Here is a 13,686-nt window from a genome sequence, read left to right as displayed (position 1 = left end):
ATTAAAAAATAATTTGTATTTCCACGCTGGTAACATAATAGCTGTAAGATCTGTCTATATTCTATCCTTGCTACATCCAATATGCAGCCCAGACAGTATAATAATTTTGGAAAACTTCTAGTATTAGTAGGGAAAAGTGTTCCAAAGAATGGAACAGTGCACTTTCAGGAGAATGGAAAGGCACAGGAAGACCCGAGTATCTTCCTGGATCTTTCTCTTAGTAGTTGCATGAGTCATTCCATCTTTTGACCTCAGTATCCTAATCAATAAAATGATAATAGTAGCTTTGCCATAACTATCTCATGGGATTGCCATTAAGAGCAAATAAGGTTATATATAAAAGTGCATTCTTAAATAATTATTCATCGTGTCCTCTGTTAATAAACACACGTATAATGTACACAAGGCAAACAATTATTGGAGATTTAAAGACTTGAAGGAGATAGTTTCCTTATGTCCGACTCTCAAAAGTGGGCAGTCTACCACGAACTCTCTCATTCCCAGAGTCCGTGAAATGTGGGTGAGAGAATCAGGTCAGATACATTGTACTCAAAACCTACTAATTTAAATATTCAAGTTTGACACTCAAGTGTTCAATTAATTATTACTGGTGTTTGAGTGGCTGTTTATGAGTCTGCATTTGAATAGAGAACAGTAGGAAGAATGCATAGGAGAATGAAATTGATTACGAAACAGAAGTTGCTTCTGTTCTTTTTCCATTTGTTGACTGCAATTAGAAATTATCTTCATTCTTATGTGGCTTGGTTGCCTTGTGATAGCACCAATTGTTCCCATTTCTTTTTATTAATAAATACTATCTCTTTGAGTCTCCCTAAGTTGTATGTTTAGCTTCTTTTCTTTCAAATTCTTTCTCAAGCCCTTTTTTTCCCTTTATCTGTTCTTTGGCTAAAAGTGTCCTTTAGTTTGAGATCCTATCTGCGTAGGTTATATGATGTTCATCTCAGATTTTTGGCCATGATCATTATCAATCACAAATTGTCCAATAAATGTCATAGAGTTGATCTGATCCAGTTGTCAAAAGCCTAAAGTAACAACTTTTTTTGCGGGATTTGAAATGATTGGCATAGGTCAACAAACTGCAACGGGTTTGACTGCTGGCTGTTCAGCCTGTGAATGGTAGATTCAGCCAGCTGAACAAACCTCATCCAAACGGGTAATCCCCAATTAATATTTGTGGTGTGAAATGAAGAGAGAAGCTGCATGCCCGTTGTGTATCCACTGTGTCCTCGTCAGCACAGGAATCATTGCTTCATGTGGATATTCAAAAATACAGAGGGCGCTCAGGAACTATTTAGTATTGTGTTTTTCTTTTTCTTTCTTTCTTTTTTTTTTTTAATTGAGACAGAGTTTGGCTCCCGTTGCCCAGGCTGGAGTGCAATGGCATGATCTCGGCTCACTGCAACCTCTGCCTCCCAGGTTCAAGCGATTTTCCTGCCTCAGCCTCCCGAGCGGCTGGAATTACAGGCATGTGCCACCACGCCCGGCTAATTTTGTATTTTTATTAGAGATGAGGTTTCTCCATGTTGGTCAGGGTGGTCTCGAACTCCTGACCTCAGGTGATTCGCCCACCTCGGCCTCCCAAAGTGCTGGGATTACAGGCATGAGCCACTGCGCCCGGCCTAGTATTGTGTTTTTCTTACATGTATTACAGTTAGGCCCCACAATAGCAGCTATAGCAATAAAATTGTATAATAAGTAGCTCTAAACTGACTCAAATAATTTCTAAGGTATCAAAAAAATCCCAAGTTTATGATTCTGCAATAGTCAAACTGTTGGACTTTCATCCAATTCATTGAATTATTTTCTACTAAGATCTGAAAAGCAGATTAAAGAAGAGAGCCTCGTAGCCAATCGATCCCTTCTTTGTACTTTCTGAAAAATAATAGGAATTTCTCCTATTTTGTCTAACGTACTGCATTCATAGCCCATGAAACACAGAGTAGGTTTCCATTAGAACATATTGTTTATGCCATGTCACTGTGCTAAAGCCTTCCTTGTCATTGTTCTCTTGGCTGGTTTCAATTAAAGACTATTTGTTTTTTTTCTCTCCTTGTATCAATTGGTAAAACATAATGTAGCATGATGTTATAACTCAAAACCTAATGATATTCCCCATGAAGAAGACATGTCAGAGTCAGTGTGACGCTACCAGCGAATTTCTTTCTTATCAAAGTCTACACATACACTCAACCAAGGAACTCCTTATTGTTCATTCTGCTGCCCGGCCTCTTAATATTTGAAATCAAGTCCATTCTCTCACCCCTCATGCCTTTAATATCTACCTATCTTTCTCCTGCTGGAGAAATACATCAGATTTCTCCAGGGCTAAGTCTCTCTCTTCAGCTATTACTTTTGCTACTGCTGAGCTCTTCCTCCAGACCCTCTGCCATGTCATCAGACCCCATGAATACTTGAGATTGAAATTTGCATTCAATTTCTATTAAAACCAACATCAGTAGTATGTGTACAGTAACAGACGCAGACAATTCTACTTGATTCGAGAGAAATCTCTGCTGTTACAATTAAATAAATTCCCTTTTTCTGGGCCTCAGGATTGAGGAAGAACATCAGATTCTTCATTCTTGAAGGCAAACCTTTAAAAGCACTGCTGTGTATAAGTAGGTTACAGACCAAAACAATCTAACACAAACGTAAGCTGTCTTATGGGATGGGATTTGTTCAGATAGGGCTGTTATGGGGCCAGTGGATTCAGCACTGCTCAGAACTGCCGTAGGTAACAGCTCCACAGGTTAAAACCATGTGACTCCATGCATATCTGAAGGAACTGTGCACGTGCAACCAAGGCATGCTGGCTGCCTTCAATCCACAGGGACCTGCATGAGGGTTAGGGTTAAGGCCAGAGCATCAGACAGCAGGACCAAGATCAGCCCTATTAAGTTACAAAGTCAGAGTTCAGCTGTTTCTTTGCAATGCTTTTTTAGAAAGTGAAATCCCAATAGCCAAAAGTTTCAAACAGAAGCAGGTTGTCTATCTGATTGTGGTTGTTGGAGAAACGAGATTAGTCTAAAAGACGTTTTACGTATCCTTCCAACTCCCATGCTCTAGGATTCAGGGCTTTTAACTTAGTTTCTTTGAAGCTACTGCATTATCTGCCTATTTCTTTTTTAAAGAGAGTGAAATGGAATAAATACATATTTCTTATTAAGCCTTTGTCCAGTAGATGAATGTGACGAAGGCTATTACCGGTTCAACAAATTCTATCTCCTCTTCCCCCTGGACTGCAAGAGTGCCTCCGCTGCAATTAAGTATGACCACATAACCAAGTTCTAACCGGTGAAAGGTGAGTAATAACGTGCGCTATCTCCAGGCCCGGCAAGCTGACTACAGACATCATACCTGGGCTAAGGGCCCCAGATGACAGCGGGAACAAACTTTCTGCCCAATTCTCCCCTCCCCCAACTCTATCCTCCCTCTCAGCCAAGGAACACCTGCCTCAGACTGTTAAGTGAGCAATAATAAGCTTCCATTGTGTTTGACTCACTACACATTTTGGGGTCTATTGATTAAGGCAGCCTGACCTATATACTAATGTACCTAGAAGCATTCTTATTTCTTAAACTAAAATCTCAGTTTACTTTCTTTCTATATAGTTCTAGAAACTAATGAATATTTAACCCAATTATCCAGAAAGCTTTTATTTTAACAAATAATACAATTTATATTTAAAGCAATACCATGTTTGTTTTTATTCTTAATCTACCAATTTATTAAAATATATCTGAAGATTTTTTTTACATTTTAAAATTATTTCGTGCATTTAGCGGATTCTCATAATTTAGCAAAAAGAAAGTGAGTGGCTTAATTACTGCCTTCAAAAATAAAGAATGTGATGTTCTTCTTCAATCCTACAGTAATAAACTGGATGCATTTACCCATACTTTTTGATGCACCCTATTTAAATTTTCTACATTTCTGATAAATCTTCAGGTTTTTTCATGTGGTTATTTTTACATGGACTGTATTCTGCATTGTGAAAGAGCTTAATATTTAGAATTGAGTCAATACAGGCTTTTTACCATTTCTCTGCAAAACAGAGAAACTTTCTCTAGAATTTTTCACAAAACTTAAATGACAAAATGATTTAATGGCTAATGCCTAAGCCATATTGTTGATGGATCATAGTAAAATACATTAAAAAATAGATCAATAAAATAACAAGGACATTTCTAATAAAAACAAACCCACAACTTATTGCCTACAAAATGATCACTTTGGGAGGCTTATGATTAAAAGAATTCTCACTCTCTTCTTTTGAGGAAATTCAGTACTTGATATTTATACTTTCCTATGACACACACACACACACACACACACACATAATTCCCAAATACTGCCTAGCTTGACCAGCAAGCCACTATACTTGTCAGAAATATTATATATCTTAATTAATATTTTTTCATAATAAACATTTTGGTATGAAATTATTAATAACTGAGAAAATAAAGATATATACATTTAAATAAAACAAATGGCTTATTTTTCTTCTCATGGTCCTTTCTTCATTGGGGACTCAATGTTATACTTCATATTTTCAGAGTTCTTTTATTATATTCTTCCCAAGAATACTGAGTTAACTTTTAACTAGAGAACTTCTGAAATCCCTGGAAACATAGATCTACAATTCAATTTATCACACAAATTTGGTTAAAGGAAAATAAAAATACAAAAACATCTATATTTCTCACCTCCCATCAAACCTGTGCTTCAGGAAATCAAAGAGGGCTTTCTGCATCATGTCTGTTACCTTTGCAGAGGTGAGAAAAAAAGAATGAGGCAAACACACGCAGAGAGAGAAGTCAAAAGTGAGAGAGGAGGGAGGGAAGGGCACTATGAGCCAAGACCTTATTGCGGCCATTCGTCTCCTAGGGGGAGGTTACCATGGAAGGTGTTTTTCATGCTTAACCATGTGCAATTGCTAATTTCCACCCCCCTTGGTTCTCCCCCAGGGTGTTGAGGAATAAACCAGCAGTGTTCACCAGACCCTCTTCCCTCTTCCCTCTTCCCTTGTTAGGGGATAGAACTGCTGCCAGGAGACAACAGGCTGGCTTTGTACACAGGTGCCGGGTATCCTTGGCACGCCTGAGTTGTGCCTGCCTCCAGTGAGGAGCAGCTAGAGAACTGAGGCCAGCACTGGACTCAGCCTTCCTGCTAGTTTGTGTATGTTGGCGGAAATTCTCCACGCCCATGACTGGATTTTTGTAGACCACTCTCCTGCTCATCCTTCTGACATTTGCAACTCTGAGAAAGACAAGACAGAAAGAGAGGGCGATAGAGCAAGGATTCTTAGAACTGCCTGAAAGAGATTCATCAGTTCATTCAGCAAATGTGTACTGAGTGCCTACTATGTGCCACACATTGTCCTAGCTCGATGGGAATGATGCCCTGGAGGCTGCTCACCTTCAGAGGTTAATGTCACATCTACCTATTTTTTAATCCACGCTAGCACAAAGTCAAAACAAACATCCGAAATGAAGTCTCTACTCTTTTCCTTGTCACATGGTTTTGTTTAATCTCCAAAGTTCACTAATGTTTTAGTGGTCTTTTAAAACATGTGCCCTTTAAAATAAATAAGCAGAGAAGGATTTGGTGGTATATGCCATCATCTTAAAAACCCAGCAGGGTGAACTCTGTTTGGGCTTTAAAGGTTTGGGTTTGCTGGAAGATTGATTGTTTGTCCTCTTGTGCTGTTCATTCTCTATTACTTCTAATAATAACGAGAATGGTCAAGACAGATAAAGTCCTTTTCTTTGCATTTAATGTACAGCAAATCTTTGACCAGATCTTCCCATTGTAAATATTTTGAGGGAGGTATTTCTAAACAATGTAATACATAAAAGATGAGAAGTGTGCAAGAGAGGAAAGAAAGGGCAGAGGGCCTCATGAGCCCCACACGGTACCCCCTGCCTTCCCATGCTGAGCACTGGCTTCCATCAGGACCCACGTGGAAACAGACCCTTGAGGAGCACGTGTCAACATGACTGTCTCCTGGGTGCTCGATCAAGAACTGAAGAGTAACAGATGATATTTGTACCTCGTAACCTTTCAGTGACGGCCCCACTAACACCACCGGACGCATTGACGGCACAACATCGTAAGGAGGAATGTGCTCCGTCTGAAAAAGATGATTCGACATGCGTGACAAGGTGAGGTTGAGCATGCCTCTCCACAGCCACAACATTCATAATTCTCAGGTTGAATGACAAATGGTTATCAAAGTCCCCACTGAGGAGGCTCTTCCCTTATTTTATAGCCACTTGGGTCACTGAAACGGAGCATTGCAGGCATGTATGTATAGGAACCTTAACAGTAGATTTAAAAAGGAAACACAACTTACCACTTTTTGCTTCTGTTTTGCTAAAAGACAATAATGAGAGCCATATCAAAATATGTAATCTCTGCAAATGACAGTACATGAGTTTAAAAGATGGAAGAATGTACTCATTTGTCCCTGTAATTATCTTCACCACTTTCCTATCGCCCACTTTGGAGAACCTGCCTTATGATTTCATTCTGGACATGTCAATTTTGAAGATGTATGAAAAACAGACAGTTTCCTCCCTGGTACAAACGACCTTATATCCTGATTTCTCTCTGGGTGGGAGTTGGGTACAGGAGTTGAGAGCAACACTGGAAGTTCCGGGCCAGCCATTCACCATGGGTTGTTCGCGTGTTGGACATAGCACAGTGTTGCTGGGAACAAGGTAGACAAACGCAATTTCATAAAAGGAAACAGAACAACCACTTGGGCAAAAATGACTATCACCTCAATCATTAGTTATTTTTATATTTGTTAACTCATAATTCTGCAGTCCCTTGGGCATTTTTGCCCATTTTCTAGAATATTGGCACATATTTCCTACTATCTTGCTTTTAAATTTCAAATACATTTATAACCAGTTATTCCTCAGATAAATTTATAACCAGTTGTTGCTGTTCTTTCCTGTTTGTAATAGCTAAAGTGTTCAATGTCCTGAATGTCCAACAAATGGGAACGAAGCAAAATATACTCAATAACTGATTTAAAGCGATTCTGTGGACATCCAAGCAGCTCCAGTCTAGTTGGGTATAACTCAGAAACTTGGTTTGGTTCAGTGTCCTGTAGATCAGAGGGCTTCACATGAACAAGGACCCAGACACTTAGAACCATTCCAGAACCAATCCAGTTGCCTCCAGTTTTAGTAGGCCAGAATAGGGCCTTGGACTTGCCATTCCAAATTGATAATACAATTGGAATTGGTACTAGGGCACTGGATGCCCTAATGCAACAGCAGTTCTAGGCCAGAATGAAATTAGCCTATAGGAATCAGAGAATGTGGTAGAAGAAAAATTCCTACATGAATACCTCCATAGTTTCCAAATGCACCACAACTCCCTATTAGGCCACCACTATCTCTTCATTGCCATTAACTCCAGGGCTTGGCTGTCTGCTGTCCAAATGTAAATGACACCCTCCCTCGTTTGGGCCCTGCCTTACTCTCTGCTTCAACCCTCCCAGCTCAGGCTATACTAATACATCCTGAAGTTCCACATGGAGCCTGAAAACAGAGCATTTTCTTGAGAGTCTGCATCATTTTTTTCCTTTTTTTATTGGCCCTCACCATCTTAAACTCTGTCCGTTTCTTAGGTAAAATAATGAATTTTTTGAATATCAATTTACACAATGGACAGTTATTAACTCTGGGGGGTAAATAAGGTTTTTCAAAATTATATTCTAATGATGTGAATTTTTATTACCATTTTAAATGAAATCAAATTACCATAGAAAACAAATGAGAAATGAAATATTAATTAGAGAAATCTTTAAATTAAGGCTTCGAATTGTTTCCAAATTAGCAAAAATACTTGCATGTGTGTTCAAATATTTTTAAAAGGAATACAGTCTATGAAAAAGAGTTTAACTACAACCCTCACCTGCTGATGTGGGAGTTGCTCGAAATGTCCCAGATACCATTTCTCCAAGACTTGAAGAAGAATTTCCACTTGATTTCCTAGGATAAAGAAAAGGAACTAAAGACTCACTCCCCAGATTCTTTGAAAATAGAACTTGAGAGTACAAAGCTTTCTTTGGCCCTCATCCTATTAAATAATTCAAAACACACCAAATTCTGCTATAAAGAACTTCAAGAATCTGTCCAAATGTTTTCTTTGACCTCATTTCTAAGAGAATGTGGAGAACTAGCCGAGACCTGGAATACTTTGCAAAAGCATCTCTTCTAGTTACTCTGTGCGGAAATCAGGCAAAACCGTCACTGACAGGAATGGTCTTATGAACTGCTTGTTAACCTAACACCAGGCACCAATGTGCCAGTCAGATGTCAAACACAGCTCAAAACAGGCAGTAAGACCCGGAGAAACCATTTCTTCCTACAAGATGATTATATGGGCATCAGAGTTAAGAACTGATCGTAGGGAATTGGTCACGAAAAATATTATTTATTTGAATGGAGGATCCTCAACTCCGGTCTCCTCAGGTGTGCTCTGGAAGCTTCCCTGAAGCCCACAAATGCCATCGGGAGCTGCCACCTTCCCACTTTTTGCCTTTGACAAAAATGTTATATAGCCCATGACTGTAACAATTAAGAAATAATAATAACAATAAAACTTTGAAAATGATAATTCAGTTATTTTATTCAACAAATATTGATCGTACATCCCTGTTTTAGAAAGTAGAAATATGACAGTGGCATTGGGGAGACAAAATCCTTTCCCTTATTGAGTCATATACTAGTAGGACATATCAGTACAGGTTGAATATCCCTTATCCAAAATGGTTGGGAGCAGAAATGTTTTGGATTTCCATTGTTTTCAGATTTTGGAAATTTGCACTATATACTTACTAGTTGAACATCCCTAATCCAAATGTCTCAAATCGAAAATGCTCTAATGAGCATCTCCTTCGAGCATCATGTCAGTCCTCAAAAAGTTTCAAATTTTGGAGGATTCTGTATTTCAGCTTTTCAGATTATGGATGCTCAGCTTATACCAAACGAGATAAATAGGTAAATATATAATATTTCTGAGAGTAATAAGTGCAACAGAGAAAACTAAGTCAGAGAAGGGATGGGAAGTACAGGGAAGAGGAGTGGGTACAATTTTAAATACAGTTGGCAGGAAAGGGGTCACTGAAAGGGTGATACCTAACAAAGATATAAAGCAGATGGAGTGGCCTGGTGTAAGTGTGAAGAAAAAGGTCCCAGTAAGAAAAAACAGCAAATGCAAAGACCCCAAGACAGGAACACATGCTCCCCATGTGTCTAAAAAGGAGCATGGAAGACAAAATTTTAGAAAAAAAAGGGATAATATGGTTTGGATCTGTGTCCCCAGCAAATCTCATGTTGAGAGGTAATCCCCAGTGATGGAGGTGGGGACTGGTGAGAGGTGACTGGACCATGGGGGCGGTCCCTCATGAATGGTTTGGCACCATCTCCTCGTGCTGTTCCTGTGACAATGAGTGTGTTATAGTGAGATCTGATTGTTTAAAAGTGTGTGGCACCTCCCCATCTCTTCCTCCTGCTCCAGGCATGTAAGACATTGGCTCCTGCTTTGCCTTCTGCTACCAGTAAAAGCTCCCTGAGACCTCCCCAGAAGCAGATGCTGCCATGCTTCCTGTACAGTCTACAGAACCGTGACAATTAAAGCTCTTTTTTTCATAAGTTACCCAGTTTTATAGAAGTGTGAGAACAGGCCAGGCACGGTGGCTGACACCTGTAATCCCAACACTTTGGGAGGCCAAGGCGGGCAAATCACGAGGTCAAGAGTTCGAGACCAGCCTGACCAATATGATGAAACCCCACCTCTACCAAAAATACAAAAATTAGCCAGGTGCAGTGGCGCGTGCCTGTAACCCCAGCTACTCAGGAGGCTGAGTCAGGAGAATCACTTGAACCTGGGAGGCGGAGGTTGCAGTGAGCCAAAATTGCGCCACTGCACTCCAGCCTGGGCGACAGAGCAAGACTCCAAGAAAAAAAAAAGAAGTATGAGAACAGACTAATACAAGGGACAAGAGGGATTAATATTAATAATAGTATTGGCAAGTTATATGCTAAAAAAGGTTGATAATTAAAAGTGGGGTAACTATACTTTTGTGATCTCCTATTACTGTTGGAGCAGTTCTTATTATGACAAAGGTAGGCGCCTAAAGAACACAGGAGTTTTTAGAAATAGAAAAGCATTCAACAGAAAACAGAGGTTGAGGGTCAAGAGAAAGAGCTGCTTCTATTTTAGAACTTTCAAAAAATTGTAACATATATCAAATCAATGCTTCAGTGCAGGCTACGACACAATACCTGCAGACTCAGGATGATTTGGTTTCTCTTCTGTCAAGCTGTGCTTGTGTTCCTGGGACCTTTAAATACCTGCACTCTGAGATCTACATGCCTACTTCAGTAGCTCACTAGAGGTTGATTCACCTGAAGCTGTCTTCACCCAAATACCAGGAGACAAGAGATGCCACAAAAAGCCTGGGGTGGAGAAGGTACTATCAGTGCCGGGACCTGCACATACCATCACATTTTGTGCCCACTTAAGGAAGAGTCTCTGTAAGTGAACCAAGAGGAGCCATAATGCTGGTTCAGGTCAGCTCCCACTCACTGTGTGGAGAAAGAATGCCCGAAGTGACTCTCCTAGAGGAAAGCTTGGGTTCCAAGGAGGGCTTGCTGAGGCCACAGAAAACAGTCTCTGCCATGGAATTCATATGGTCTCCAGTGGTGTTAGGCTTCAGCATGCACTGAGGATAGAGAACTATCTGAAACTCTTCTCTGTCAATTTCAGAAACACCTTGCACACAGAAAAGTATCTTCTACTTTGAAAGCATACACCCTTGAAAATATCACCCAATTTTCTGACCAAAAAAAAGCGCATAGAAAAGATGGGAACGTACCCTCCGTGAAAACGTCCTCTTTTTTGTTCTTGCTGAATCCGTATGTTCTCCAATCTGAGTGGACTTGGAATGAAGCCAATTTCACAGCCCTCTTTCACCAGCCTTCCTATCCACCAATCATTGTTATATTTCTGGAATTCAGAAATCAAACTGCTATCAATAGTAATTCACTTATCTTCACATGTTGTTTATTAATCTTAGGGGACAAGAAGAATAAAATGCTATATACATGATATTATATACTATATTTTATACAAACTATATTTTATATGTATATGTGTGTATACTATATTTTATATACTACACTATATACTATATTTTATATAAACTATACTATATTATAGTATACTATACTATATTTTATATAAACTATATTGTATATGTATATATGTGTGTATGTATCTATATATCTCTACTATATTTTATGTAAACTATATTGTATATGTATATATGTGTATATATACCTATACTATATATTATATAAAGTATATTATATATGTATATATATCGATATATATACGTATATATAGATATATATATCTGAGGTAGATTCATAGACTAAAGCAGGGTTCTGCAAACTTTTTCTGTAAAGGTCCAAGTAGTAAATACTTCAGGCTTTGCAGACCATGTGGTCTCTGTTACAATGAGTTGAACCTGCTGTCCTTGTGTGAAAGCAGCCACAAACAAACGTCAACAAGTGAGCACGGCTGTGTTTCAATAAAACTTTTCTTTACAAAAAAGGCAGTGGGTCAGACTGGACCTGTGGGCTATAGTTTGTGAACCCCTGGACTAATGTCTGGTCCTAACCTTTGGATTCTTTCGGTCTTTGTCAAGAAGCTCTAACCAATTCTTAAGGAACATATTTTACAAGGATAAATATGCACCAATGTAACTGGAACTCTAGAAGGCAAGACAGGTATGTCTGAGATGAAATACATTTAATAGTCCAGAATTTGTCAAAAGCTTTCAGTTAAAAATTCCATGATACTATCTGTAGTCTAATCTCACTGGGGAAGAGTCATGATCTTTCAAATATAGATTTGCAAATTAAGGTCCATCTTACTACTTGAAGAAAAAGATGCCTACTCTTACAAAGTCTGAGCACATCATATATTTGTAGGTGAAATTTTGCAAGTAACTTCCAAACACTCTGAAGCCCAAGAGGAACTCCAGAATTTCCATTTAAGTTAAGTTCCATGACATGTAAACTCAAGACCCAAGTCTATGAGAAGGCTTCAACCAGTGTGGGGTGAGAGTCTGTCAATGTGGGCTTATTTGGTGGATTGGCAAAATTGCACTTCTAACTATACATTTGCTGAATTATACAGCAGAAAGCAATTTAGTTCAAGCTCCCTGCCTCAAGGGAAGGTTTCAGCTAGGTCACTTCTACAAAATAGGTATCGGCTCTATTGTTTAAGCTCTCTGGAGATGATTCTAAAAACTCCCTTTACTGTTTTTATCAAAATATATACATTTATAAACATATATTATTTTTCAAAATGTAACAATGATACGTAGTATATTTTGCTGAGCTCATAGAAAAGTGAAATTTACATATGTCTGTATATATATATATATATATGATTCTGATACATTATGAAGGAGGAATGGAAGGTTTCATTGAATAATCACACCATGAAGTTCTGGGTAAACTTTAAATTATTCTGAGTAACAGCTTCATACTCATGAGAAATATGGTCTGGTAAGAATTTGGCCTTTGTTATGCACACAGCTTCTCCATGCATACTATATGAGTGGCATATAGTCTGAGACTGCATTGAAATAAATGTAAATTGAGGGCTGGGCATGGTGGCACATTCCTGTATTCCCAGCACTTTTGGAGGCTGAGGTAAGAGGATCAGTTGAGGCTAGGAGTTTGAAATCAGCCAGGGTAACATAGCAAGACCCCGTCTACACACACACACACACACACACACACACACACACACACACACAATAGCTGGGTATAGTAGTGCACTTGTAGTCCTAGTGTACTATACCATTAGCTAGCCATACAATTAGCTAGTGTAGTGTACTACACAATTAGCTAGTATAGTAGTGTACTACTAATTACCTAGTGTACTACACAATTAACTAGTGTAGTGCATTATACTAGACTACACAATTAGCTGGGTGTAGTAGTGCACCTGTAGTCCTAGCTACTTGGGAGGCTGAGGCTGAGATGGGAGGATCACTTGAGCCCAAGAGTTCAAGACTGCAGTGAGCTGTGATTGCATCACTGCACTCCAGCCTGGAAAACAGAGCGAGACCCTGCCTCCAAAAAAATAAAAAAGAAAAGAAAAAAATCTGAATTGACCTGATATAAAACCTTGAACAATCTAGGTCTTAGTTGTTTTTCCCCACTTTCCTGTCTTTTAGTGTAACAGGCCTAAAATAATAGGTCTGTTTATTTTGGAATTAACAAAGGGCCAAGGGACCCTTTTAGAATCTTGGGTGCATAGGTCTGGAATTTAAATTTTACTGTGTTGAGGACAAAACAGACCATGAGTCATAGTTTCCTAGGGCTTAGGTTACTTCCTGAAATGAAGTGGCATAGCCCACTGGAACACTCATTTGTTAAATGGCACCCAAATGACTTTAAAGGGCTTGCTGAAATGGTTAATTCAACTTCCCAAAATGTTTTAACTTAGTTCTAGGAAACAGCGAAAGCACAGTGAGAATCTGACTCAGGGGGAATGAGTTTTTTGAGTTACTTGGGAGAAAGTCACTATGTAAAATCAAGAGCTTAATTTGATCATCATTTG

The 13,686-nt window shown here is 39.0% G+C and overlaps 1 protein-coding gene across 5 annotated transcripts in view; it reads right to left on the bottom strand.

Annotated features, from left to right (window-relative positions):
* The window catches only part of CACNB4 (calcium voltage-gated channel auxiliary subunit beta 4), a 276,094-nt gene that overhangs the window by 31,724 nt on the left and 230,684 nt on the right, over window positions 1-13,686 (bottom strand). For 4 of the 5 annotated variants that reach the window (XM_030796832.1, XM_003274963.3, XM_030796833.1 and 1 more), the window contains 5 exons: window positions 10,922-11,052; window positions 7,954-8,030; window positions 6,377-6,396; window positions 6,074-6,154; window positions 4,728-4,786 (listed from right to left, as the gene is read on the bottom strand). In XM_030796832.1, coding sequence (XP_030652692.1) covers window positions 4,728-4,786; window positions 6,074-6,154; window positions 6,377-6,396; window positions 7,954-8,030; window positions 10,922-11,052 — 368 coding nt within the window. The remainder of the gene's footprint in view (window positions 1-4,727; window positions 4,787-6,073; window positions 6,155-6,376; window positions 6,397-7,953; window positions 8,031-10,921; window positions 11,053-13,686) is intronic. The other variant, XM_030796834.1, reaches the window with a different exon arrangement.

The sequence above is a fragment of the Nomascus leucogenys genome, chromosome 17, assembly GCF_006542625.1.
Source record: "Nomascus leucogenys isolate Asia chromosome 17, Asia_NLE_v1, whole genome shotgun sequence".
Classification (NCBI taxonomy): Eukaryota; Metazoa; Chordata; class Mammalia; order Primates; family Hylobatidae; genus Nomascus; species Nomascus leucogenys.
This window is presented reverse-complemented; position numbering and strand designations above follow the sequence as displayed.